The 27,922-nt window shown below is 30.6% G+C and overlaps 1 protein-coding gene across 1 annotated transcript; it reads left to right on the forward strand.

Moving 5' to 3' along the window:
* Positions 1 to 87: 87 nt before the first annotated feature.
* Positions 88 to 27,349, forward strand: LOC129909084 (coiled-coil domain-containing protein 80). Its single transcript, XM_055986036.1, has 4 exons — positions 88 to 1,196; positions 25,508 to 25,664; positions 25,726 to 25,847; positions 25,905 to 27,349. Exons 1-4 carry the CDS (start codon positions 1,161 to 1,163, stop codon positions 26,925 to 26,927), a joined length of 1,338 nt encoding a protein of 445 aa, XP_055842011.1. The 5' UTR covers positions 88 to 1,160; the 3' UTR covers positions 26,928 to 27,349.
* The last annotated feature ends 573 nt before the right edge of the window (positions 27,350 to 27,922 follow it).

The raw sequence follows: 27,922 nt of genomic DNA on the forward strand, positions 1-27,922 counted from the left end.
GGCCTGAACGAGCAATACATTTTGACGCTGCTGCTTGCTTCGTTTAGCTTTTTTTTGCATCGCGGATCGAATCGAATCGAGTTGAGTTAGAGTTGACTTCAGCCCCCAGTATTAACCAAAAAGCAAAACCAAGTAGAAGTTCGCATTTTGTGGTTCAATCGACATCGACAACGTCGCGACGACGACGACACAACAAACAAACGAAACGACCAAAAAAGCCATACGATGACGATGACTATGACGGAATTGACGATGAATCGGAATTGCTTGTTCGTGTAACTCTTTTCACGTTGTGTTTACCCGGGATTTAGTGGCGATTTAGCCAGCTTCGAAGTTAGACGTGACTATTTCTGCAATTACATTGCCATTGCCATCAGATCCGTCCGCCGTCCGTGTTGTATAGTGCTATCATTGGTATCCACTTCTATCCACAGAGTACCACGAGAGTCGAGAGTCGCTAGAGCTATTACCCAGTGTGTGCGCATAGAGTTCGTTTGATATAGTTTTCGAGTCGAAGGAAAATCCGTGCTTCATTTTGTATTCCGATCGGAAAGCCTCTAGTTTGGAGTATCGGCATTTGTTATACAGTCTTGGGGCACTGTTGCACTTTGAACAAAAGTTTTTTGTACCTTTTTTTTTTGGTTTTTTATTTTGAGTGTTTTTTTTTTTCGATTTTTTTGAAAATAATTTTCCTTACCCACCAAACCGAACCAATGTATGTGCTCGCATTCTTTGGGTGCTTCGTTGTTGGGTGATTTATTTTTGTAACGCTTTTTGCGAGTTTCCCCGAATAATTGAATTTCAAAAAAAAAAAAAATACAACAAAAAAGAAAGACGGGGAGTAAGTGCTTTTTCCCAAAGTGAACGTGCGTGTTTGGGGAAATCGATCGAACTACATTACAGTGAGTAGTGAGTTTTTTTTATTGTGAAGATATATAATTTTTTATGAATGATTCGGTAATTTGATGGGCGATCGTTGATGCAATGAGAACGAATTTTTTATCATCGCCTTCACCGTTGAACGTAAAAAACTCTTCCTATTGAATTTCTATTATTTTTTTTTGTTGTCCATTTTGGAATTCAAAAACAAAACAAAAAACAAACCAAAAAAAAGGAAAAATTGAAAAAAAAGACAAGAAAAAAAAAATTACATTGCGGAAATGAGGCGCACTATTTGGATTGCATTTTTGTTATGGGTAAGATACTTGAAAATTGTGTGTTGCATATGGAAGAGTTTGAGTTGCGGGTATTATAGTATTGCTGTACACGCGGGATGGGAACACGTTGCTGCAGATATTTATTATTGGCCTGTCTTGTTGAGGAGTATCTTTTTTTTGTATTTTTTTGTATTAATGTCCGTGTTATTTCTCTCTTTTAATTGTTGTTGTTGGTGATTTTAATTTGCATTTCAATTGAGTGGAAAAAACGATAGAGGAAGGGATATTATACACTGCAAGTTTAGGTAGAGTATTTGTTACAAAAAAAAATAAATAAATACAAAATAAAATGAATCATTTATATGAGGGCAGGGTTGTGGGTATTTTTAAAATGAGGATCAATCAACTTTGGTGGAATTTAAGGCGAACAAACGAGGAAGACATTAATTCGATTGAATTTGAAATAAAGTTTGTGTGGATTGAATATCTATTTAAGATACAAAAGAAATTACATTTATTTACGAGGAGGTAAAGGTATACTGTAAGAAGTTTAAGGTGAATCTATTTTTTGTTACACATTATTTGATGAAGAAAGATTTTTTTGTTTGAGGTTGGGTTTATTGGGAAAATCAGATAAAGAATGAAGGTTTGTCAATGATGCCGTTAGGGTTAAGTACTTGTAATAAATTGTTAATGATTATTTCTGTTATGGGAAATAAATTCAAGTGTGATATGGGTTAATATTTTATAATATTGAAACATATGCTTGGGTAGTGAAAACTAAAAGTGTGCATATTTACCACATGTTGGAATTAAGGATTTCAGACCCTGATAATTAAAATTAAAATTTTGCGTTTGTTGTTTTAAAAGTGATAAGGTATATAAGGCCGTCTTACAGAATGTTGTGACTTTTACAAATTGCCACAGAATTACTTCTGACATTCTTTTTAAGAATGATTTATTTATTTATTGATTTATAATTAGAAGAAAAATGCCACAAGTCGGCTACAGAAGAAATTAAGTATCGGACTATCCGATAAAAGAAAATAAGAAATATTATAATTTTTGTAACTATGTGTGAGTATACTAGCCGTAGTTACTTTCTGTTAAGGTTATTATTATATTATTATTATTTAGATTCTTTAATTTTTCAATTTAATTTTGTACAAAATTTTTTTACTTAAAGACTACGGACATGGCTTTTCTGCCGTCTGCCGTTAAGGGTATTATAATTTATACAATTTGGATGTCGTTTTTGAAACTGTTTTTTGACCTTCTCCTTACCAACTGATCAGGAACCTATTAACGAAATTTATAGCGAAGTTTTTAAAGAGGCAATATAATTCAGTAAAAAAAATCTCAAAATAATTTAAAGTTTGATGAATTTTTGTTAATAATACTTAAAAATAGTATATTTATTTGAAAAATCTAAAAACATACCTAAATTATAAAATAATACGATCAATGATTTTGATTGTTTTTCTAAAAATTATTTTTAAAGAAGAAATAAAATGGCTTTTGTTGAAATTCATTAAAAAATATTTAGGTACTGAAAGTTTTGGGAGGTTTAGACTTCAGAGATCCGAAAAAAACAAGTATTGTAAATAATTTGTTTGCAATTTCTTCTTTTAAAGAAACAGTATTAGATATATTGTAACTTTTTCATTCGCGCAGTGAAATCAATTTATATTAAAGTTTTTGAATGAACAACAACAAGAACTTGTATGTGTTACCATCAAGTTAATAGGCTTTTTTTACGGGGACCAAACCGATCGTCAGACTCCTTTTAGATTAACAGCTCTAAATTTTTGACCATGTTCAAAAAGAAGTTATTTGCTGTAACGGTTACAACTTCTAGCAGGTTTATATAAAATCGGTAAAATAAAAATAGATAAATAGGTAGTTAATCTTCCTAAATCCTTGATCCTTGTTTATGAAAATAGAACTTGTAGCATAAAAATCCTTCGATCAAGCACAATTTGTTTGTATGTTTTAAAATATATATTTGGAGTGTCCAGTAGAGAATGGATAAGGAAATTGGAAATTCGTTCATTCATAGTTTTGGGGAACAAAAACGTAAGATGATCAAAATAAAAACACACTTAAAGCCAATATTAACTTTTTGGGATAGAATTTGTCCGTATTTATGGTCATTCATTAGTGAAACTATCAATCGTTGAGGTTTAGAGGGCTCTTCAATAATTGTAGAATAACTAGAAAACTATTCATTGGATTTATACATCAACTTAAAATTTTTTTAATTGCCCCTTACGCCTCAAGCGCCACTGAGAATATTTTTTGTTAACCCATTCGCATTCATGCATTTTATTATTTATATCCTTATAAAAAATTATAAATGTATTTTTTGTGTTCAGTAACTGAAAATAAGTTCAAAAAGACCTATACTTTTTAAAGATTCCTTTTTTTTGTCTAAAGAAGTTTTTTCGATTTATTTTAAGGCGTGTTTTTTCTAATACTCAGTAGCTACTCATTTTTCATTTTATTCGCAAAACAATAATAAAAATTACACAAATAGGTATTTGTTTTTATTTTTTTTTTTTTCGAATAAAATAAAAAAATGAGTATCTACTGAGTTGTAGAAAAAACACGCCTTTAGGCAATAATCACTGCACCATACCTATAGAAATGTTATAAACAAAAATAATTCGAGTGTTCTTAAGAAAATATACTTTCCTTTATTTCTCGGAAGATTAAGAATCTAGGGAAGTACGGAAATGATATTTAAAACTAAATTGAAAGCAAACGGCAAAAAATTTTAATTAGAAAAAATATCAAATTTTTTTTTAAATGTTCAAATTCTTGGTTAAATCTAAATCTACTGTAGCAAAATATTTTCTGATTTCAACTTGTAAATCTATTTGTAAATTGGAACTAATTATAATCTTTTCTTTGTAGCCTTTTCTCGATTTGCATTTGAAACCTTTCTATATACTCTAATTAGATTTATAAAATAAGTGCACTACTTCTGTAAATAAAGTCTTACTTCAGAAATAACGTAGTTTTCTCTGGTTTGAAAATTATATTAGCGGTGCCTCTCATATTCTTTTTCCGGTTTATTATCCCATGACCTTAGCTTTAGTTAGCGCTTCAACTGAAAGCATTTTTATTTTCTATGCACTTAGAATATTCAGACAAATAAATTTTCAAATGATGGCAAACAAACATAAATTGAAATATTTATTCTAGTTGTTTTTATATAAAAAATCCATTATAATATAAACCCTTTTAAAAACTTTACATGAATTTATTTTAGTTAGTTTAACCTAGCACTTCAATTGTCAAGCTATCAATAATTGTAAAGGTTAAATTTAACAAGTTTTCACTCAAGGTCAATCCTTTCGTGTTTTAAAAATCAGTTACATTATTTCTATAGATTCGTCTTAATTCAAATTCAAGCACAAAATATCAATTTAATACATTTTTGTTTTCAAAAGAGTGACCTTGCTTTGAAAAGAAAACCTCACCAACCATATCAATAAAAAGTTGTAGCTATTGCAATGAATGAAAAATAAACCTTCAATTACATTTTTTATTCATTATAAACCAATCAAAATAAATTAATTTCAAGAATTGTCATTAGCATTATTATTATTATTATGAATAACTATGAATATCTGCTTTTTAAATCAGCATACCAACAATGTTGGTGTATGACTTGAGGCGACACCTAATTTAATGAATTATTAAATTTTAAACCTACTGGAAATAATCGCACTTGCATTAAAAATATTCTTAAAACATCTCTTTCTTCCACGCATTAACAAAAACAGCTGCAGATGTAACAACCGACACTCATTAAATAACTTCTTGACATCATCAATTGTTGTCAGTAATTGTTTAGTTCTCTCGCTGAATATAACCCACGTTCGCTTTATGATTATGAATTAGAAGTTAGCTTGTTTCTAACCTTGGAAAATTGTATAGTTATAATGTTTTTTTTTTTTCTACAACTTCCAACAATCGTTAATAGAATGTCAATTTTCACTCACATCTAATCTAGAACGTGGGAAGGATCCGAGTTGAACACCTACAGTACCTTAATTCTCATTATTCAAATACTCATTCTAGCATTTCAACAATATCAAAGCTTCAGATTGAAAGATCTATTAGCAAAATCACAATGTTCTTGCCATCATATAACAAAGCATTAACAACTTTTATTAGGTTTGAATAAAAAGTGGGAGTTGTTTGGGTCTTAATTAAAAGCGTATCTGTGATTTGAAAATTTCTTTTTTGAATTCCAATCAAACAAAAATCTAGGACAACTTCCGTGTCACGGCTTAAAAGCTGATTGAGTACGATCAAGGTCATCCAAATTAATAGTTCATATTTAGGTTCTCGATAGCTTAAAGAACTTTGTTTTTGCATAATTTCTTTTTTTTCGACTCTTATATCTTTTTTGAGGAATGATTCACATTTTGCAAAGAATGTTTATAGCCTCAAGATCAAAATAACAAAAGAATCCTCTCTCTAGTTCAGTAGTGTCACCTGTTGTTTTGCTTATTATACATGCAAATGAAGTGGCGTCTTGGTCTACACTCCATACTCAAATCCAATCTTTGAGCAAAACAAAACTCAAAACCCAAGGAGAAAATTAGGTTAGCATGTCTTACGTATATGTATGTTCTCGCAATTTTTTCGTTGATATATTACTTTAGGCAAATGAATTAACAAAGACCTGTCATCTTTATTCTATTGTATCTTTACTCATTTACTATGTATGTTGACTAATTTAAATGAAAATGCCATATATCGCAACGTGGGCATTAATTAAGACAACACAACACACGGGTATTACTGTTGTTTTTGGCACATTATCATCGTCATCATCACCGGTGATCGTATAACTAATTTCGATTCCCTAGACAAGGTCAACTGTGGGCATATCGCATGAGTAACATTTGTGCTACATCAGGTGTTAAAGGGCATTATGAATTTTTTCGATGACAAACATTTGGAACAGTAGCTTGGTTATCAAAGGGTTTTGTAAATTGGTTGATTAATTTGATCAAGAGTGCGAAACCTATTAAATTTCAACACAAAGAAATTTTTAATAAAAAATAAAGAATATGGTCGACACCACTAGAAGAGGAGTCAGTTTTGAATTTATTATTGTTTTTATTAAGCTTGCATTTACTATGTTTCACTCAACCGTTATATGGATCATATTAAAATTTCGAGTTTGGTTTGACAGGTTGAAAAAGGCATGTTTTTGTGAAAAATACTGAAATACGAACAGAAAGATGTCGAACTGACTTTTTGATATAAATTCATAATTCATTTTCAGAATTATAACTCAAGTTATTCATAAAAGTCCGTAGAGAAGAAAATAATATTCAAGCCTGATGAGTCATCATAGATTTTTGTTCTATTATAGGTAATTAAAAAAAAAAAAAAAAATCGTTTAGTGACTAACTATTTTTAATTTCGAAAAAAGTACACACGCTGCTGAAATTTTATTCAGCCATTTTTATTAAACTAGGATTTAGTTTATTCAGTACTTAAGGCAGACTTATTTTCGATCCTGGTAATAAAAATTTCAAGAAACACTTTAAACAATCTTTAAATTAAATAAATTGACAATCTTGTAAATTAAATTAGAATTCTTCGTTATTAAATTAGAATATTTTAGATTATCTGATGATTTCAAACAAAACTGTATCATACCATATTTTTTTTATTTTTGTTTCTTAAACGGTTTTAAATGTTAAATTTCATAGTGCCGTTCTTTGATTAATTGATTAAGAAAATAAAATTTTCTAATTTTTCAAAGAGAGTTAAAAAGGTTACGCATACACCGTAGTGTACCATTTTGATAGTTTTTTTTTTAATCATAAGTGGTATCGATTTACAATAAATTTTAAAATAATATAAAATAAATATTTGTCAAAAATCCCCATTACTTGACATTAAAAGTATGTATAGTTTTCAGTTGAATATTAATATTTAAAATATGGAGTCAATAACCCCAAAATTTAAACTATCGTTTATAATTTTTATTCGCTTCAATTTTTTTTTTCTAAAAATGTCACTTAAACCCATTTCATTTAGCGCTTCAATTATCATTCAACATAATATCTTTTTACAAATGCGTAACTTCTTGAAAAATTCAAGTATAAATGCTCAATGTATTATTGGTGAAAGATAAAATAATTTTTCCTTGGAAATTCAATTATTTGAAGAAATTCTTTTAAAGACATAAAGCTTATTAAAAACTTTCTAAAGAAAAAAATTAAAAATACCTTTGAAACAGGCTCATACTCAAAGACATCACTTTCTGTTATTAATTTGTAATTAGACAGATTAAAAAGTAATTGCGCACCACATTTTTGTCTATAATCATCATTTATTTTCATCATTTAAACTTAAAATCGTAGGTGGGAATATTTTTTAAATGCATTAATTGTTTTCCTAATTATCAACATGATTGTACTAACGCGTATCTTTGAATTCAATTTATAATCAAAGATTGTTCAACGAACTTTCAAATTCATGGACACATATGTATGTATGTACGTATGTTTGTATATAAAAACATATTTGAAATTCAAATTCTAATTAACGAAAAATTTCTTATTTTGAAACCCTTAAGAGTGCATCATTATAGAATCCTATACACTGCAATGGATAATCTGTTGGATTTTTGAAGTATGGTTATTCGAAGAGATTTAAATCATATTAAGTTTAAAAAATAAATGAAATATATTAAAAATTACTTTTAAAGTAATTACCTTTAAGAAAAATATTGCGCATACACCACAGTGACCAGCTTTTTCGAATTTTGGTATATCTTTGTAAGTTAACTTAAACTGGTCAATTGGGTGTAAATTTGGTAGATATTCAAAGTAAAAATCGGAAAAAGGGGCATGTAATTTAAATGAGAATTGCTGAGATTTTTAGTACATACATTGTATACATATTATGGGTGTTAGTTAAGGTGTATGTTTTTTAATATTCTTCAATCATTTTAAGACTGGTTATTATTTTGTTTATATTTGTGATAGTGCTCTGAACTATTACTTATTTGACCAAAAAATGTATAATGAATCAAAACTAGTTAAATACTTTCTACGAAAAAAGATAAAATATTGTATCTTGACTGACTACGATTTTTATTACTTAATCATCATTTTATAAATCACACCATTGTTTTCGTTATGATCATAACTCATTTTTTTTTTCTTTTTTTTTTTTTGAAAAAACAATACTTGCTTACTTTTGCTTACTGCGAGTACTTAAACATAATACATTTTAACAAATTAAACACAAAACTAAGGTTGTTAAGTTATTTCAAAGTCATACACGCACATTATAATTGGATTTAACATAAATTTGTATTCATATTTTGATGCAGTGAAAAACTTTATGTTTTTAAACTCTTTTGTTTAAGAATCAAAATACTGTGTTGAGGGAAATGGATTCTGTTGAAGAATGGTTATTCGAGGTTAAATCGATTAAATCACCCATCAAGGGTGAAATTGAATTCTCAACGAATACACGACATAAAAATATTAAATAAAGAGCTAAATAAATAAGTGGGGATACTTCATGGAATTAGGGAACCCAAAGAAAAAATACAACATTTTAATAAGAAAAGCAAATAAATTGCACGACTAGGGTCACACGTACTTGCTCTTATGCTTAAAGTAACTCTAATGTTCAAGCGTTTTATTCAAGAAATTTAAAATTTGATATTTTGAAGAAATTTTATAATAAGTGTAAAAAATAAAATCTGTTTTTATAATTAATAAAACACAGTTTTAAATGATCTTTTACAAAAAACGAAGCATGCCATTTTATTTCTTGTATAAAAAGGTATTTTTAAAAAAAAATTTTCGAAAATCGTTATAGTCGTTTTTTAAAAAAATATTTTTTTATATATAAAAATTTTCTAACATTTTTCAAAAAAATAGTTGGTATGCCATTTTGAAGAAATAATTAATTTACACAAAAAAACGAAATTTCAAAATTTTTCGTGAACCTGTTTTAAAAAAATTGATTTTTCGAAAAAAAATTTTGAAATATTTTTTAAAATGTGTTTTTTGAAAATTTTAATATTATTTCTACTTAAACGCTTTTGTATAAAAAATTTCGTTAAAATCGTTTGAGTCTTGTACGAGATACTTAGAAACCAAAAAAACCGCTCTATGGCAGGTACCGTTTATAACGGTACAAAAAATATTATGTGTAATACTACACACAAAAATTTTAATCAATATCGTTGGAGCCGTTTTTGAAAAAAAATTACTTTTGTATTTTCGTTATATGGCAGGTACCGTTAGTTTTGGTCATAATAATAAAATTTCAATTTCTCCTCTAGGGAATCACTCAAAACTGCTAAATACCAAGTTTGAAGAAAATCACTTCACTCGTTTAGGCTCCAACTCCAGATAGAGACAGACACACAGACAGACAGAATTGCCGGACCCACTTTTTTGGCATTCTCCATCATCGTAATGTCACGTAAAATTTTTATCTCGAGTTCGATTTTTTTTAACAAATCCTAAACTTGCCCTATAGTACAGTACCTATATCGCAAGTAAAAATGTTTTTGATTTATCTCTTCTTGATAAAATAAAATAAAAAATATTTAGAGTTTTTACAATGATACAAAATTTTCTATAAAGCTACTCTAACATTTTTTCTTTCAAATGGGATTCTATGTAATTTTCAATTTCAAAGGTTTTTTTATGAAGCCAAGTTTTTGACTAAAATGGCGCTCTTGAGCTTATTTTTTTAATTGATTAAACGAAGAACTCGTTTTTGTGTTTTATAGTCGCATATATATTTTAATGGCATATTGTTTTATCATCAACTTTAAAACCTAGTTCCAAGTATTTTGAAAGATTTGTCTTAAAGTTAGATTTTGAGTCTTAAATTATTTGGAAAAAAACGTGTAGACCAAACCTTTTTTCTTAGTTTTGGGGTTATCTTATTTTTAGACTTATGGAACTATACAAAAATTGTCTATATCTAATTACTTATTTTTAATCATATTTTTAATTGATCTATTGAAATAAATAAAATTACCAAAACCGCATGTTCATCAGAATTAAATATAAAAAATAACAATAGCAAATATCCATTCCATATCGCTATATCCATAACAGTGTGTTTACATAAACGATAACACTTCCTTAGTGCAAAAATAATTTTTAAATGATACTCGTACCTACCGAAATGATATAATCAGTGTTGTATGATACTTTTTTCAGTTAATATCTGTGGTTCACTCCACCATATAATAATGCATTTTTAACATACACTCGTTCAATTATTATTATAATAATCAAACCTGCGGTAAGTCTTAAGTATCACTCAAAGTATACTCTGATGTAGCCAATTAATATCTTAAAATACATAAAATTGTTACGCTGACGTTGACAATGCAGATATAAATACACCTATAATATATTTATCGAATGTAAACTATTAGATCATCGCGGCAAAAGATTCAGATTGCAAGCTCGGTTTGGTTTTTTTTTTTCTGTGTCCATTACAAAAAAATAAAAAATATCTTAATATCATTCGATCGCCAATAACAACACTGTGAAGCTGACTGAAATCAAAGTGCCCTCTGCAAGTGGGAGGCCTGGTTTATCACCAAGCTCTCTGTTGTCTCTATATACAATTAAATTAAGTCTAAAAACTTGTCTCTCTGGCCTGCGGTGTGGTAGGTAGGTATTTTGTGCGTATATGCTGCATGTAGGTGTCTTTTTTTAAAAATAAGTAATACGCTTCAGCTTTGGCGATCAAGTAATTTGACCAATTCGGCGGAGCCTTGTATTGTGTTATGCAACACGCTTACTTAATTCAGTGCGGTTTTTGTACTACTTTATGTGGTATGTTGACTGATACAATATTCATAATATACAATTTCTTAAGTATCAATAAAATGCTTTGTTCAGCAAAAAAAAAACCAAAACAAAAAAACAAGCCCACAATCCGCAAAAGAAAATATCTATCCAGCCACCAGCAAACAAAACACTTAAAAGAGGTACGAGATACATAATAATAATTTTTGCCAATCTAACGTCTTTGAAAATTGAATAAAAGCTGTTTGCAAAATTGGTTGGTAGCCCACAGTATTTTTTTTAGTCCACTTTGAAGTAAGATTAAATGAAAAATTATTGTGGCTACTTTATGATTGAATGCATTGAAATTTCAGATACTTTTGCCAGTACTTACACAAAACTGGACACCCAGACATTTTACATAAAGCTTATTGTAGACCCTTGACCTTGGATGGATTAAGTCAAGCTAATAATGTTTCTCAGATTGGGCAGCAGATAGACATTCAATCATTTGATTTACAAAAAAAAAAAAAAAAAAAAAACAATCGCCATCATTATAATCGGTTTTGGTTTGACTTTAAGCCAATAATACTTTGCTTACTGCTTGTCCGCCTACATTTATGCAAATCATTTTGTGCCTTTTGTGATGTTGAATGAAATATTCAATCATTATACATTTATACGAGATACAACCAGTTGATAATGTTTGCATTTCATCAATAAAATTGAATGATTACATTGTTTTTTTTTTCTGCCAGTGTTTGGTTTGTATTCATAACATCGGAACTTATATTGACAACTGACAAACACTTGGACTTATTAAAATGGTATTTTAACCTAGTATTCCATTAATAGTGTGAGATGTTAAGTTACAAATTAAACCATTTTATTTAACATCGATTTGAATGTGTAAATATGAAAACCTCTTTGATTTGATAAATTACTCTTACGACTTCAAAAGCCTTGACATTGGTAGGAATTTTTGCCCATGTTCATGTTTTGAAGAAAACACATTAAATTGGCATAATCTCCCTTAAACAATGCAGAAAGTAAATGATACACGAAATTTTCAAGTATTTCTATGGTTCGTTCTTTGTGATTCTCATGATTTCCAGTACCCAAACCAAAAATGATAAATTTGATGTCTGGTCCGATACGATTTACAATCGATCAAAATTGAAACTCGATCATTCAAAAAAATTCATGTAATGCAAAAGCAAAATTGCTTCCTCTGCCAATGGACTCTCCGTTGAAAACCAAGTCCGGTTTCAGCACACCTATATTTAGCTCCATATTTGCAAATTAAAAACAGTTAATTAGACCACTTCTAGTTGAGTTGCTGAATAATAGTAGCAGTACGTACCTACATACAAGCTTCTTTATATGGAAGCTTGTTCGGTCATTTGTCATTGCCAGCTTGGTTGTAACAAAAATTATGTAAGCCGATCCGCCATATGATTCTCTGCAGTAGTTGTGCAATTTATTTCACACTGCATTAAGAGACAGAGACACGGATGGTTGCCAAAAATAGAATTCATTTCATCAAATTGAGACGACAACTTTTGTAAAATATTTGTTTTGGTTTTATTTTGGATTAGTCTGGCAGCCTTGGAAGACTTTTCAGGGAAAAATTTTGATTAGTAAGGAATCTTATATTGAGGTGTGTCTTCTTTTCACGACTTTGTAAGCCTTAAATGAAATATTTTTTACTAAGCTCTATATTAGGCGTTTTATGATCAATTAATTTTTTGCGGCAAGAAAAAAAAATAACAAATTTATTCAATTCTGTATTTAATATTTCGTTAATTTGCTTGACATCTTTATTGAGTTTTCGGTGTTTTTTTTTCAAATTCTTTGAAATAGAAACAAACTGTCAAGGGGAATAGTGATTTTTTTGGTAACTTACAAAAAAAAAAAAATGCAGGATTAAGCGCGTATATATAGAATTAATTGCATTTTGTCGGTGTTACGGACTATTGGAAAAACCGGTTTTTAAATTTTGTAATTTCAAAAATCGACTGCAGCTTTTTTATTTCTGCAAAAACTTCAAGAATGATCTTTTTCTCTCCAAATCTTCTCTTTAATTTCATTCTATTCCTTTGAGTTTAAGTTCTTTATTGTATAATCTGAAAAGAGAACTATAACAATGGAATATAAAATCATAATACATGCATTTTTAAAATAAATAGGCTCTCCGTTAAATTTGACTATGTATGTATAAATTAAATATATATTTAGAAATACAAAATTTAATAATTGTGATGAGTCACAAAAATAAACAATCTCATTTTTTTCAAACTGAAACTTAAACTATTTTAACACTTAGTTCTTAACCATCTAAGATACAATGTCTATCAAAATTATTTTCACATACAGTTTATTTTTTTCTATAAAGACTAAAAAAAAAACATCTAATCAGCTCTGTAATTTTTAACAAAAATTATACACACATGATCATACATCCCCTGAGGGTAGCAATTATAATTTAAAAAAAAAATATCTAAAAGGTTTTGAACTACTTAAGCATTTATTGAATTAAATTAATGCTTTTTGTGTATACAACACTAAGTATCTACCGACCACTAATATTATATTACTATTTATATCACTTAAAATAAAATCAAAAGCTTAATAAATATTTTTTAATACTCTGTAATCTCCCACGGTGAGCTATAGTTTAAACACCAGAATGTATATAAAACTCAAAAAAGCCTCAAGATAACCTCTTGAAAGTGCTCGTAAAAAAAACGATTAAATTTAATTGTCATCGAGATTGATCTTATTGCGATCACTATTTTACTCATTCGTTATTCATTGCGCAAAACAAAACAAATCTTTGAACAAGATCTTGTTTTATACTTGTCCACTTTTATTCATTGCAGATATTTTTTTTTTAGTGGAGTACCTGTAATTTAATTCGGAGTAAATAACTTTCGACACGCAAGTTATTTCTTAGCTCATAGACATCCGTTCAAAAAAATTGAGAATTAAATTGAGGTCATTTTTGAATGGATTTTTTTTAAAGTTTTTTTATTCGTTACGGTTCTGGTGATAATCATTTCAATTTATAATTGAATTCATACATAATTTTATGTTATATTACGTAATTTATGTTTGAGAAAAAATAAAAATAATACCAAAGAATGTCGATATGCTTTTGAAACGTCAACTTGATACCAACTGACACGAGACATCGCAAACTTATAAACTATACTTGAATTAAACCTGACTTCATTCTTCTTTCTTGAACATTATTCTTATAGGTATAGACCTTAGTTGAAATCATTGCTTCTACTCTGTTAGCAACTGACAATGTCAATCGTCAACTCAATGACATTGACAACATCTACTGCTGAAAATAAAATACAAAACACAAAACCCAAAGAGTCGCGGTCATGTGTCGCGCCAGTCTAGATCCACCCATAGACATAGACAGGAGGCCCTTTTGACAAGAGTTGTACCTTGGAAAACGTCAAGTTCTTCGTACTTCGTACAGTACGATATATGCAAATGTCAATGCATTATAAACCATCTTGAGCCAAACGCCGCCGCCTAATTAGGAGACTACCGTCATTGGGGAGGGACCGATTTTATAGGAATGTGAATTTATGGTCCCTGAAGGTCGTCTCACCGTATATGCGTATGGCTTACGGCGCAAACTATCTACATTTCCGGTACGTAAAGCCAATTTTATAATCTTTGGCACCCGCACAATGTCAGTGTCTGATTAAATATTCACCAACTAACTACTGTCAACTAATGGCACATCACTATCACTGTGCGCACAGTGAACACTGACACATCCCAGACATCAAAAGGGGGTATTTTTAAACTCTAACGAGTAATTATGCCGCCTCGCCTTAGAATAAATGAGGCAATCAATAGATGGAATAATGGAATGACCGCGTCATGCATAAAAAACAATTTTAAACAAAATTGCAATGCAACCCTGGAGGTTTGAAAAAGTAATGATTAATTTTATCCGTCCACATACGGACGGACGGACGCCTTGAGTGCCATAACAATCATAAATTTTTATAGCTTCCATACGCACTTGAGTATAATTGAGCGACTTGGTCAAAACAATGAACCAAGTGCGTGACCAGAAGAGTTTCAGGGAAACGTAAAAGCAAGCAGTATATAAAAATCGAAAGTGCGCGCAGAAATATTTCGACGGAAAGTAAAAACGCGTTTTCGCGCAATTCGTTACTTAATAGGCCCATCAAGCATTTAATTAGCAATTTTGTATGTTTTTTCAATCAAAGTTAGCCAGAAATGCCTATCGAATTGAATTAATTGTGGTTTTCATTTGAAAGGACAGCTTAGCTAGCTTAGCGGCTATTGCCCTTATTTTGCTTGTGCTGATTCGAATCTGGTCTTACCTTAATCGTTGTTACCGCCGCCGCCACCGTATGAATTGCGGCGTTGCAAAAATTATGCGCACTTCAGCAGGAGACGTAAAACTTTCACTCTTTCCAACGCTGCGCTACGCTACTCTGATGCAATATTTCTGGCCGTCAATCCGAACTGAAACTGGTCGGCTGGTGGTGGTAGTTGTGGGGTGTTATGATTTTGATCGCACCGCGCGATCTCCGGATGTTTTCATTTTCATTTAAAGCCAAGTCAAGTATCTGCTCGTTAATAATAAATAATAAAAATTGTTTTGCTTTTTTTCTTGCAAACCAGTCCTTTTTTGTGTGAATTGTGAATGAAATTGGTATTACAGCTTGACTCTGACGTGTTCATTGCTTTATTGTGGACTTTTTTGTTTCTTATTCGTTATTTTTGTTTTGCTAAGTCTTCCTTGGTCTTTAATCGGTTATAAGACAGGCAGCAGACAGCAGGAAAACATAAACGTTCAAATCCATCTTTTAGGTTTAATGGAAGAGGCAATGTGCTTAGACCATTTGCACTCATGTTGACTGCAAATTTATATGTGCCATTCCGAATTAGTTCAACAAATGTTTCGTGGAAATTTATGTGTGGGAAAAAATTTGTTTGTTGTTTGGCAAAGTTAAATGTTTGGCTGTATTATAGTATTATGGGAAGTTTATAGGGTATTGCGAAATTAATTCATGCAGTTTTGAAGTTGTTTTGCTTGGGTTTGCCAAAAATGGACTTTATCAAGGTTACAATTGTAGAAAAGCCGGAATTATCAAGGAATAAATTGTTTTTCTTGTCCGCCTCTTCAATTTTGAATGTAAGCGAATTGATTGATTTATTGTTTATTTTTTTATTTTTGCGCATAAATTGATTAAGATATGGTTGTCATTGTTTTGGTTTATAAATTTGTTCAAGCATTCAACCCTTTTTAGGGGAGCTTAAGGAAATCTTATTTGCATGTGTTTTTATCAGAGAATTTTTTTCTAAAAAAAAAAAAAAATACTGATTTTATAGTTTTTTTTTTTTCAATCGTCCTTGAGCATCCGTCATTTGATCAAAAACCATAACTCCTTCAGATAAAATCTGTTTTCAAAAATAAAAAAAAATGATATTTCTGTAAAATATGAACAATTTTACGAAAATTTTGCCTTACATTTATATTACTACTTCCAAAACTCTTTAAATACCTACATATATACATTTTTTTCTTGAAGTATTCTTGTTAAGTAGTTTCTGAGAAAGTTGGAAATATAAAAAAAATTCTATTAGAACTTCATCGTCATACAAATTATTTTTTCACTTATGTACATTGCAATTTTGGATTTGAAAAATATTTTTTTTTTTAAATGTCTTTATGTTTCCAAAATACACATTTTATTTTGTTTTTACTTGATTCGTCTATTAAAAAATAAAGAATCAATTTTTCCAAGTTGGGTGTGAAAAATATAATATTATGTTTTCTAAACAAACAAAAATGATTTCCTCTAATTTTGTGTGTAACTATCTTAACATTAAAGATGGGGTGAATAGAACTCTAAACAAAGTGTCTTATCACCTTTTTATTTATTATATCGTCGGCTTTCAGTGTAAACCTGCTAACTCCACTTTAACACTCGTGACAAAATTGTTAAAAAATAAAATATTTGTAAGGGCCAATTTTTCAATAGTCAGATAAACCTCAGATAGATTCCTCGGAATAAAAGTTTTTTTTTTATATTGACATTTATTCTTCTGATAGTCTAACTGACGATTGAAAAATCAGTGCTAAATGTTTGAATAATTTCAAGACAACATAAAGTTATTTCTTAGATTTCTAATATTTAGTGGAGTAACTAATGCTCAAAAATTGGCAATATTAAGGAACCCGGCCGAACAGCTTAGATTTTGATGATCGTTTTTTCAAACGTCGGTAATTAAAAATACTTTAAAGTCTATAGATTAATTGAATTAATTGTGACGAACTCCTAAATGAGTAATTTCCCAGGATTTACTTTCCAACAGCCGAACCTAATTTAGAAGAAGTACCCGACCTTACAGTCGAAGAAGTTAGCGTGGCGGTGAAAAACTCCAAGAAAGGAAAGGCGATTGGTCCAGACGAAATACCCTCTGAGTTCTGGAAGAAGATGGGAGACATTGGGTGTAAATGGCTCACGATTCTCATCTCCAAACTCATTAGCGGTGACCAAATGCCAAATCAGTGGAGAGAAAGTTTCCTTCTCCCAATCTACAAAGGAAAGGGGGACACACGAAACTGTGATAACTACCGATCGATTAAGCTGATGTCACACACCATGAAGATCGTTGAGCGGATTTTGGACGGCCGACTACGAAAAATAATACGGCTGTCTGATGACCAGTGCGGGTTTGTCTCGGGTAAATCAACCACAGATGCCATACAGAGTTTAAGAATCCGAATGGAAAAACACCGTGATTCCTCGAGGGATTTGCATATTGTGCTGGTTGATTTCGAAAAGGCATTCGATAGACAACCACGAGATCTGATATGGGTGTCCCTGAGACAGCGAGGGGTTCCGGAAATCTACGTGCGAATGATCAAGGACATGTACGAGGAAGTAAAAACGAAGGTAAAATGCCCCGCAGGAGTCACCGAAGAGTTCCCAATTAAAGTCGGTGTGCACCAGGGAAGCGTCCTGAGTCCTTTGCTCTTTATTACCGTCCTTGACTTTCTGCTTGAAGAAAAAGTGACGGATCCGAAAGTGAGTCAGTTATTCTTTGCTGATGATGGCGCCATCATAAGTGAAGATCCAACATCCCTGCAACGAGCACTTGATGTATGGGTGGATGTTCTGGAGGGAAGTGGGTACCGGATAAGCGCGAAAAAGACAGAATATCTCTGCTGTCCATTTTCTGACCCAGACGGCCCTATTCCGGACATTTACCTGAATGGCACAATACTTCCCAAGTGCGAAAAGTTCAAATACCTTGGATCTATGATCAACAACCAAGCTTCTTGTGATGACGACATCAACCACCGAATAAGTGTAGGGTGGATGAAGTGGCTCTGCCATCTTCTGTGACCGAAAAATGCCCCCTAAACTAAAAGGAAAGCTCTATACTGCAGTTGTTCGCCCAGCACTTACATACGGTTCACAATGTTGGACAATGTACAAAACGTATGAGAGTAAACTGACAGCAGCAGAGATGAAGATGCTTCGTATGACAGCAGGAGTAACAAAGCTTGATCGAATAAGAAGCAAGAAAATCCGAGGAAGTCTTCTAAAATACAGCATGACCGTTTAAGCTGGTACTGTCATGTACAAAGAAGAAACCCTGAGAACCCAGTTCAAAAGGCGATCGCATACGACGTTCCAACGCAATCGCGAAGAAGAGGCAGGCCTAAGAACTCATGGAGAAGACAAATGCAACGACAACTGCATTCAGTTGGCCTTAGACATGGAACAATTCAAAATCGAGAAGCCTGCCGACGTTTCCTGAGGTCAACCCGGCGAACCCCACATGCGGAGCCGTAGTGTGAAGCAGTAGAGTGGGAGAGTTGTGACCCCATCCGAGATCATGACTATCGTCGATAATGGAGAAGAAGAAGAAGAAGATTAATTGAATTAAGGGCTTTTGAAAAAATGGTAGGTATCAGAACTCAGATTTTTGAAAAAAAAAATTATTGAAAAAATTTTAAGATGTCGTTTTTAAAACTTTTTCGTAATATAAAATGCATTTATTTTCAAATTTTTTTGGCAGCATTTATTATGATTTGAAATTATAAAATGAAATGTCAATATGTGTTACGGTTTATGAAAAAAATTAAAAAGTATTTCATTTTCGAAGAACTTTTTTTAATAAAAGTTTTGAAAAAAATGCATCTTATTTTTTTTTCAAAGTTCAACATCTAAACATAAAATTATTTTTTATTCGTTTAATAACCCTTACTGTTGAAAGTTAAATAGCAAAAACTTAAAGTTCTTATTTACCAAAGTCTTTGAGAAAATTAATTATTTCGATGCAAAAATTCAGTTTTTATCAAAAAAACCCAATGAAGTAATTTTTAATTTTTTTTTTCAAAAGTGTGATATATATTACCTTTTCTGCTTCGGAATTCAACTGATAATATTTATAGCCAAAAATTTGTTAAAATAAATTCATATTTTATTAGAAAAAGTTTGGAAAAAAGTCATTTTAAAATTTTTTTAATAACATTTTTTTTTAAATTCTGAGTTTGAGACCATTTTTTCAAAAACTCTTAATTAAATTTAGTGGATTTAAATTTAAGAGATAAGTATGAGCTTTTGGCTTTTTAAAAATGTATTTTAAAATATTGTAGGTGTTGTCGTTGTTTTCAAAATATTTTTTTTGTGTTTGAAGTCAGATTTTTCTTAAATTACCTAGAGAATCTTTTGCTATCATTTGTTTTTTGAAATTTATGCAAAAAAAATGGTTTTGTTCAAAAAAATTTTAATGTTAATTTTAAAAAACAGTACGGCAACATCGGCAATTTTTAATCTAAAGACTTTAAAGTATTTTTAATTACCTACGTTTGAAAAAAAAAATCGTCAAAATCAGAGCTGTTCGGGCGGGTTCCCTAATAATTTGCTTTAGTTACTCTACTAATTATATGTAAAAAAATTGGGAAGATTTGAAAGCTATTTGTATTTTTAATAAATTTTTGAAATCATTTTTAAGTGGAGTTAGCAGGTGGGAGCTAGCAGGTTTACACTCTAAGCCGACGATATTGTGAATCAAAGCCTAACAAAATGGACGGTTTGCGTCATTCTAATACTCCGAATGCAAAGCGTGCACTCTAAATAAATAAAGTTACTCATAAAAGATTTTCTGCCTCTGCTCTGGGGTAAATAATATTTGACTCACCTTCCATTAGTTAAATATTTAAACCGATCACATAGTTTGTAACAATATTTTTTATTACACTCTCACCGATATATGAAGCATCACGACCTACACGACACGTAACACGTAACAAATAATAATAATAATAATTACTAAGTATTTTTCATAGAATATCACGTTTTGGGTTAAAATCAATTTCGTTTGCTCATTTATGGGAATCAATTTATGTACTTTGTCATAACACCCCTCTTTCAATCGTGGATTGATATAGTATTAATTCTATATTGAAAATGATAAAACTATCCGCAAATTCCAAACTTGGATGAAAAAAAATTAATATTCATATTTTACCTAAGTTCTCTACAAACTACAACTAAATGAGTTATTTCCCTTCTATGGTCAGGATGTATTCAATTTTTTTCATCTGATTATAATATTTATTGTTTTTTAACCATATTACAAGATCTTATAGATGCCAATACCTTATTTATGGATCTATTGTATTTTATAAATAACATCTGTTTAAAAAATCTTTGAAAGCTACCAATTTGTAAAAAATGACGATGTAAGTTATTTATTTGCATTAATCATATAGATAGCTACATAATATTCGTCACAACTCAAGGCCATAAGTATGAATAAATGATCATAGTTCAGCAAAATTTTTAAATAAAGGTTGAAAATCAATTACAATCATTTTTAATTATTTGTAGACAATTGATGAATTTTGTTTAAAGTATAAATTTTATTTAACTTTTAAGAAAATTATGAACAAAAACACTATTTTTTATGATTGCAGATCTAATTTTTAGAAAATTTTTATTTTTTAATAACGAATGCATAATTTACCTATCTATGAGTATTGCAAGTAAACAATCTCATGAAATTTAGTCAAAGGGGCTGGTTTATAAATTAGAAGTCACTAGCATAGTTTCATTGAAATATGGGAACTTATTTATTTAAAGAAGCTCATTGTTTTACATCAAAACTTTTGCAATACTCTAATAATTGACCTAGCCTCCTAATAAATTTCAGATGATATCCACCTCCCACGTAAAGGTAATTTATTTTAGAAGTAACAATTAACTAAACGTAAATGAATACAAAACAAAAATGAAAGTGAATTAGACAAATGATTGAACCCTGAGTCAACTATGCAAATGCATAAAGTTTGCAAATTATCGTATCACATTACTTTATACAAAAAAAAAAAAAACAAACACCATCGTGGGAATTCAAATATGAGAAAAAAAAAATAAAAATATAAACAAAATAAAAACAAAAAATACTCCCCATCAAGCACACATGGTCAATTGTTTTTACTTTCATGTTTTGTTTTGACTTAATTTAGATTTGCATGGGAAAATAACTTAAACAATAATGACATACTAATGCTGAGAGAGGGTTCACTTGAAGCTGATGTTTACACATCAAATTAATGTAGATTTTACCTTGCAGTGATTTAATTAAATAAAATTACAGAAAAATTTAAAATTGGTGCAGAAAAATTAAATTTGAATATAAGTTATCAATGCGACGATAAATAATTTTGTAAGAATCAGTGGCGTAGATAGCTTTTTGCTAAGGGGGGGGATAGATCTAGTTCGCAAATTTTTTTTTAAGTTTTAATAATGCTTCTTTGTATTGTTTTTATTCTCTTTAAATTGGAGAAAGTTCTTTCGGTAGTTGACGTAGAAACCAGCAGTGTAGCTAATATCTTTAATAAAATATAAATACCAGGACAACTTTTTTCGGTGCAGCTTTCGAGCGCTTTCAATGAGTTCATAGAGGAAGTATTTTTCTTTCAAAATTTTTTGTAAAAATTTCATATTTTTTCCAACTTGGCACTAGAACAAAAATTGTGACCAATATTTCTATAGTAAGTTGGAATAGGTGATCCCGTACATGATCGTATTTTTTTTATTAAAAAAACAAAACCGACTTCCATTGTCAAAACTGGGTTTTATGGGTTTTCTAATGGGTTGGGTACGATTGACCGCATTTTAAAATCTTGTTCTTAAAACCTCGCATCTTAAAATCTCGCATTATGAAATCTTTTTTATCGAAATCTCGCAATTTCAAAATCTCGTTTACCAAAATCTCGCAACATTAAAATCTCGAAATTTATAATCTCGCATTGAAATAAAATATTTATTAATTCGCGCGCGCGAATTAATAAATATTTTATTTCAATGCGAGATTATAAACCTACATGATATTGCTAGCTTAGGAAAGCCCAGAACCTCCCTCTTCTGTTTTTTCGTTTTGTTTTGAAGAGATAAATAGAAAAGGAAAAGGTTAGTGCACTGTCAGACGCCTATGCCAGTTTTTTAATAGTGTTCAGGGTCAACTGTTGAATGTTGGAGTCAAAAGGAGTTAATGCATGTGAATTTGTTGTATTCGACCTTCTCTTTTCTTATAATCTTTTGCTTATACATTTTGCTGCCAAAAAAGCAATTTAAATTTAAGATACTTTACGCTCTTCTTTTAATGAGAGATTTTGATACCTATAGAAAGAATTTAATGAACTTGCGAGATTATTTCTAAAATGCGAGATTTTAATATGCAGGATTTTGAAAATGCGAGATTTTGCTATGTGAGATGTTAAAAATGCGAAATTTTGCTTTGCGTGATTTTTGCAAAAATGCGAGATTTTGTTATAAGAGATTTTAGTTTGCGATCAATCGTACCGCTCCCTTTTCTAATAGTACTGAACAGGCACCAGCTTTTCAATACCTACAAAAAGAATTATCAAAACTGGTTCACTCGGTCCAAAGTTATGAGGTGAAAAACACAAAAAAAAGTACAGACGAATTGAATAACTCCTCCTTTTTGGAAGTCGGTAAAACAGTTAGGAAATCCCGATTGTTTAAATAATATTTCCTTCTTGGATGAAAACTATAAGGAAATCTTATTGTTTTTGTTCTATTTTATGTGGTCTAGTTTTTGGTAAAACTCAACAGTTTCATTAAATTTTTTAAGCTGCTTTGTCTATTTCAGACGAAGAATCCTTAGAAAGAACCGGAAACCCTTCTAGTGTGTTTTCATGGTTTGTACATTTTTCTCCAAGGCGCATTACATAGAAATCGAGAAAAAGATTGAAAACAGTAACACGAAAATATTCTTTACTGTACTTTGAACCGAAGGGTTCGAACGATTCTTTTGTCGCTTCACTATTCTCTTATGTTTAACGCCTATGTCAAGGATTTCAGCTAATTTTTCCCATATACAAAAAACTTTCGAAAATGAGTCGTCTTCTGCCCGTTTAATTTTTAGTTGATCCCTTAAATCTTTAGCGAGCTCCATTGCTTGGACCAAGTCTAAATTCACTCTTTGAAATACCGACTTAATGGGGTTGCGTACGATTGACCGCATTTTAAAATCTTGTTCTTAAAACCTCGCATCTTAAAATCTCGCATTATGAAATCTTTTTTATCGAAATCTCGCAATTTCAAAATCTCGTTTACCAAAATCTCGCAACATTAAAATCTCGAAATTTATAATCTCGCATTGAAATAAAATATTTATTAATTCAATGCGAGATTATAAACCTACATGATATTGCTAGCTTAGGAAAGCCCAGAACCTCCCTCTTCTGTTTTTTCGTTTTGTTTTGAAGAGATAAATAGAAAAGGAAAAGGTTAGTGCACTGTCAGACGCCTATGCCAGTTTTTTAATAGTGTTCAGGGTCAACTGTTGAATGTTGGAGTCAAAAGGACTTAATGCATGTGAATTTGTTGTATTCGACCTTCTCTTTTCTTATAATCTTTTGCTTATACATTTTGCTGCCAAAAAAGCAATTTAAATTTAAGATACTTTACGCTCTTCTTTTAATGAGAGATTTTGATATAGAAAGAATTTAATGAACTTGCGAGATTATTTCTAAAATGCGAGATTTTAATATGCAGGATTTTGAAAATGCGAGATTTTGCTATGTGAGATGTTAAAAATGCGAAATTTTGCTTTGCGTGATTTTTGCAAAAATGCGAGATTTTGTTATAAGAGATTTTAGTTTGCGATCAATCGTACCGCTCCCGACTTAATGGCAACGAAAGTTGGTAAACCATATTTATAACATTTAAGCTAATCAAGAACTCGAAATCCATAGCGTTTTTTTTTTTCAAAGTGCGCTTCTTCAACTTATTTATTCATGACTGTTTATACTGCACAATTATCGATCCCAATGGGGGGGGATATATCCCCCTGATCCCCCCCCTATCTACGCCACTGGTAAGAATTATAAATTTATTAATACAACTATTTGCAATCTTGAAAAATTCAACAATTACAAAAGAATTCTTGTTTTCCATGCTCTTATTATAGAGAAGGCATCAGAAGGCGTAGGGAGATAAGCTGCAAAAAATAAATGCAGTCGCGGCATGAACATGAAATTCAAATGAATTTAAATTCAAATGAAATATGACTTTATTATAAGTTTATCAGCAGATGTTTCAAAATAGAATAGTGTTTTAAATAAGCAACATCACATTTGAGTTTTTTTTCACATGTGACTCTACTGTACAGGATGCCAATAACCTGTTAATGCAAAATCGAATAAATTAGGTACTTAAACCCTAATTTATTCTTCTGCAGTTTATGGGTGACTGTTTATTCCATATTCCATGAAGTCAAACACCACGACTTGTAAAATAAAATACTCACACTGATTTTCTCTTATCGTAAAAGTAAACTACAGTAAAACCCACTTAAGAGCAAAACTTGGTTATCTGAAACACTTTTTTCATTCCGGAGTGTTTGTGCACATCTTTTCGGGGTGCGTTTAAGTGAAAAACTTATTTAAGTGAAAGACTGATTGTGAAATTTTGCTGTGTCTCTTAACTGGGTTTAACTGTATACGAAAGAAATTATGGATAAATAATGTAAAAATAAAATATAAAATTTGTTTTTATGCTTTAAAACTTATTTATAGGATTTTGACCGCACTTTGTTAATTTTTTTAATTATATAAGATTCAAAAACATAAAATCTGTTTGGCAAAAAAAAATTTATTTTTTATAAAATTATAAGAAAATATTTATCAACGCTCAAAAACAAAAAATCCGCTTAAAATAAATTGGTTTTTCAAAAATAAATTTTAAAATATTTTTAAAGAATCAAAAAAAAAAATCTTCATTAGAATCGGACGAGAAATTTAGAAGTAAAACAAACGGTTCCGTGAATAACGGATATTTTTTTTTGTTGGGTCTTATATGCAACGTTATTAACAAAAATGTAAACCTATCCTACCAGTTAATAAATTGAATTTTCAAGATATTGTTTTATATGTCTCTACTCTACATTATTTAAATATTTTTATTTGTTTAATTTCAGGTGTGCAGTATAACATTTTGCGATGCATCATGGGGTACACCCGGCACTGGACAGTACCACATACAAACAGATGAAGGACCAGAGCGATTCTTTAGATTTCAAACTGACAATGGGCAATATCGAAAAGAGAAAAGACTACAAGATGGAACAGTCATAGGTATACTTTACATTTTATTTCTTAACAAATTTTACCTAAATTTAATAAATATTTTTCAAAGGAACTGATGCTTGGATCGATGCTGCTGGTTATCTTCGCCAGAAAGACTACATTGCAGATAGTAAAGGCTACCGAATACTTAAATCAAAAACAGTTTATGTTGGACATGGGCGTCCAATTGAGGTAATTCCAACTTAAGTACAAAAATGTTCCCACTTTTTAAACAATTTTCCATTATAGGAAGCAATACGATCAATTAAAGGAGTTGCTGCACAATCTGGAGTACTCGTTGATCCTGCGCTTAGTTATGGTTCTAATCATTATGCTCCAACTCCTCGAACTACACCAAAGCCTTCTTATTTATATCCTACGACAACGTCAACGACTACAACGACAACAACAACAACTACCCCTGCTCCTCCCACTCAGGGCTATCTTACACCTTCGGAAGCTGCCCTAATACCTCCATCACCATATTTAGGTTACGATCATTATCCACAACCAGAAGTCTTCATTCGACCAAATTCTCAACCTGTCGAAAGCAATATCGTACCTGAGACATATTACCTTTTGGGAAGCAGTAGTACCGAAAGAACCCCATCAATTCCATCTGATACTTTCCTGCCACCATACGAAAACAGTCGACGAGTCAGGCCAATTGGGGCAGTCTCCTCTACACCATCTCCCAATTCTGACAACGAAGCTATAGAATATTCTCACTCATCCACAGAGAACTATCCATCTGGATATTCTTACTCAAGTCCAAGACCATTTTCACCATCTTCAACAGAATCCCCCGAAGGAGTATCAAGCAGCTCACAAGCTCCAATATCATCTAATGACTATGACGATCCTTATGGCTTCAACTCGTACTCTTCGTCAACCACAGAGAGGCCATCTACAGAATACACAACGCCTTATGCAGACTTATTACCTCCAACAAGACGAAGAAGGCCAGCTTATGGCACAAGGATCCAACCACCGGTTTATAATAATAACCTTGGTAGTGGTTATGAAGATCAGTATTCTCAGTATGATGGAGTTTCTGTTACCAAAAATGGCTTCCGTTACTACCTGCCTCAACAGTATCACGAAGAAGAGCAGGTAGCCCCTCAAAAACGAGCAGGAAGTTTTGGCTACATCGATCCCTTCGGTATTAGACGAGTAATCTACTACAATGCTTCACCAGAGAATGGATTTGTTCATCGAAAGAACAATCGTTATGTGGGCTTCCATTCAACACCTTATGACCCACGACCATAGTAATTAAAAAACAAAATTCAACATTAATTTAACTAATTAATCAATTTTACATTAATTTCACTATTTATTGATTCATTGAATGGACTGAAGCCAAAGATGGCGGCATTCTTTAAGTATCCTGCCAAGCCAATAATGTGGATCAGAAAAACAAAAAATCAAAAAAAAAACCTTATGAACTGTTGATATTATTTTAGTTTTAAGGGCTCAGCTTCATTAAAAAAAAAAAAAAGAAAACAAAAAAATATTATATACCTTCGCCTAACAATGTCTGTGTTAATTATATAAAATGAAAATATATTTAATTTATAAGCTTCATACCTACCTTTTTTTTCTAACTTATTTTCAATTTTTATTAAGTTTAAGTTCACAATCATCGGCTAATTGAAAAAATAAACGAAACAAATAATTGTAACTGCCGATTTATATTTTTAAATGCAAGAAAAATGACATCATTTTTATTTTATTTTTATTTTTATTATTTTATTTTTTTTTAGAAAATAGATAGCATTATTTTTTAGCACTTACACTATTAATTGATATTAATCTTGCCATATTAACAGATCAATAGTTGTTAAGTCATTATAAAAGAAAGAAAAAAAAATTGTTTAAGAAAAATAAAGTTCTCGATTTAAAATTATATATAAAAAACTAAACAAATTAATAACAATCATGTACTAAAAAAAAATACTTAAAAAATTGTACTAAAGTGCAAAATGCAAGTGCAAAATGCAATCAATCACCTTGAAAAATGTTGTAATTTCTTTGCTAATAGACGTCCATTGGCGGATATATTAACCAGTTTAATGGACATCCGTTGCGAAGAAATCAAAGAATATAATATGATTAAATAAAGTTCCATTTAGATGTAAATAAAATATTAAACGAGACACATTTACTTGGTGTTTTTATTGTGTATCAAGAAGATAAAAGTACTTATATACAAGTTGGTAGTAAGGTTATTTTCAATCAAAGGTCACAAAAGCTAATATCTTAAA

The sequence above is a fragment of the Episyrphus balteatus genome, chromosome 2 (assembly GCF_945859705.1).
Source record: "Episyrphus balteatus chromosome 2, idEpiBalt1.1, whole genome shotgun sequence".
In the NCBI taxonomy this organism is placed as follows: domain Eukaryota; kingdom Metazoa; phylum Arthropoda; class Insecta; order Diptera; family Syrphidae; genus Episyrphus; species Episyrphus balteatus.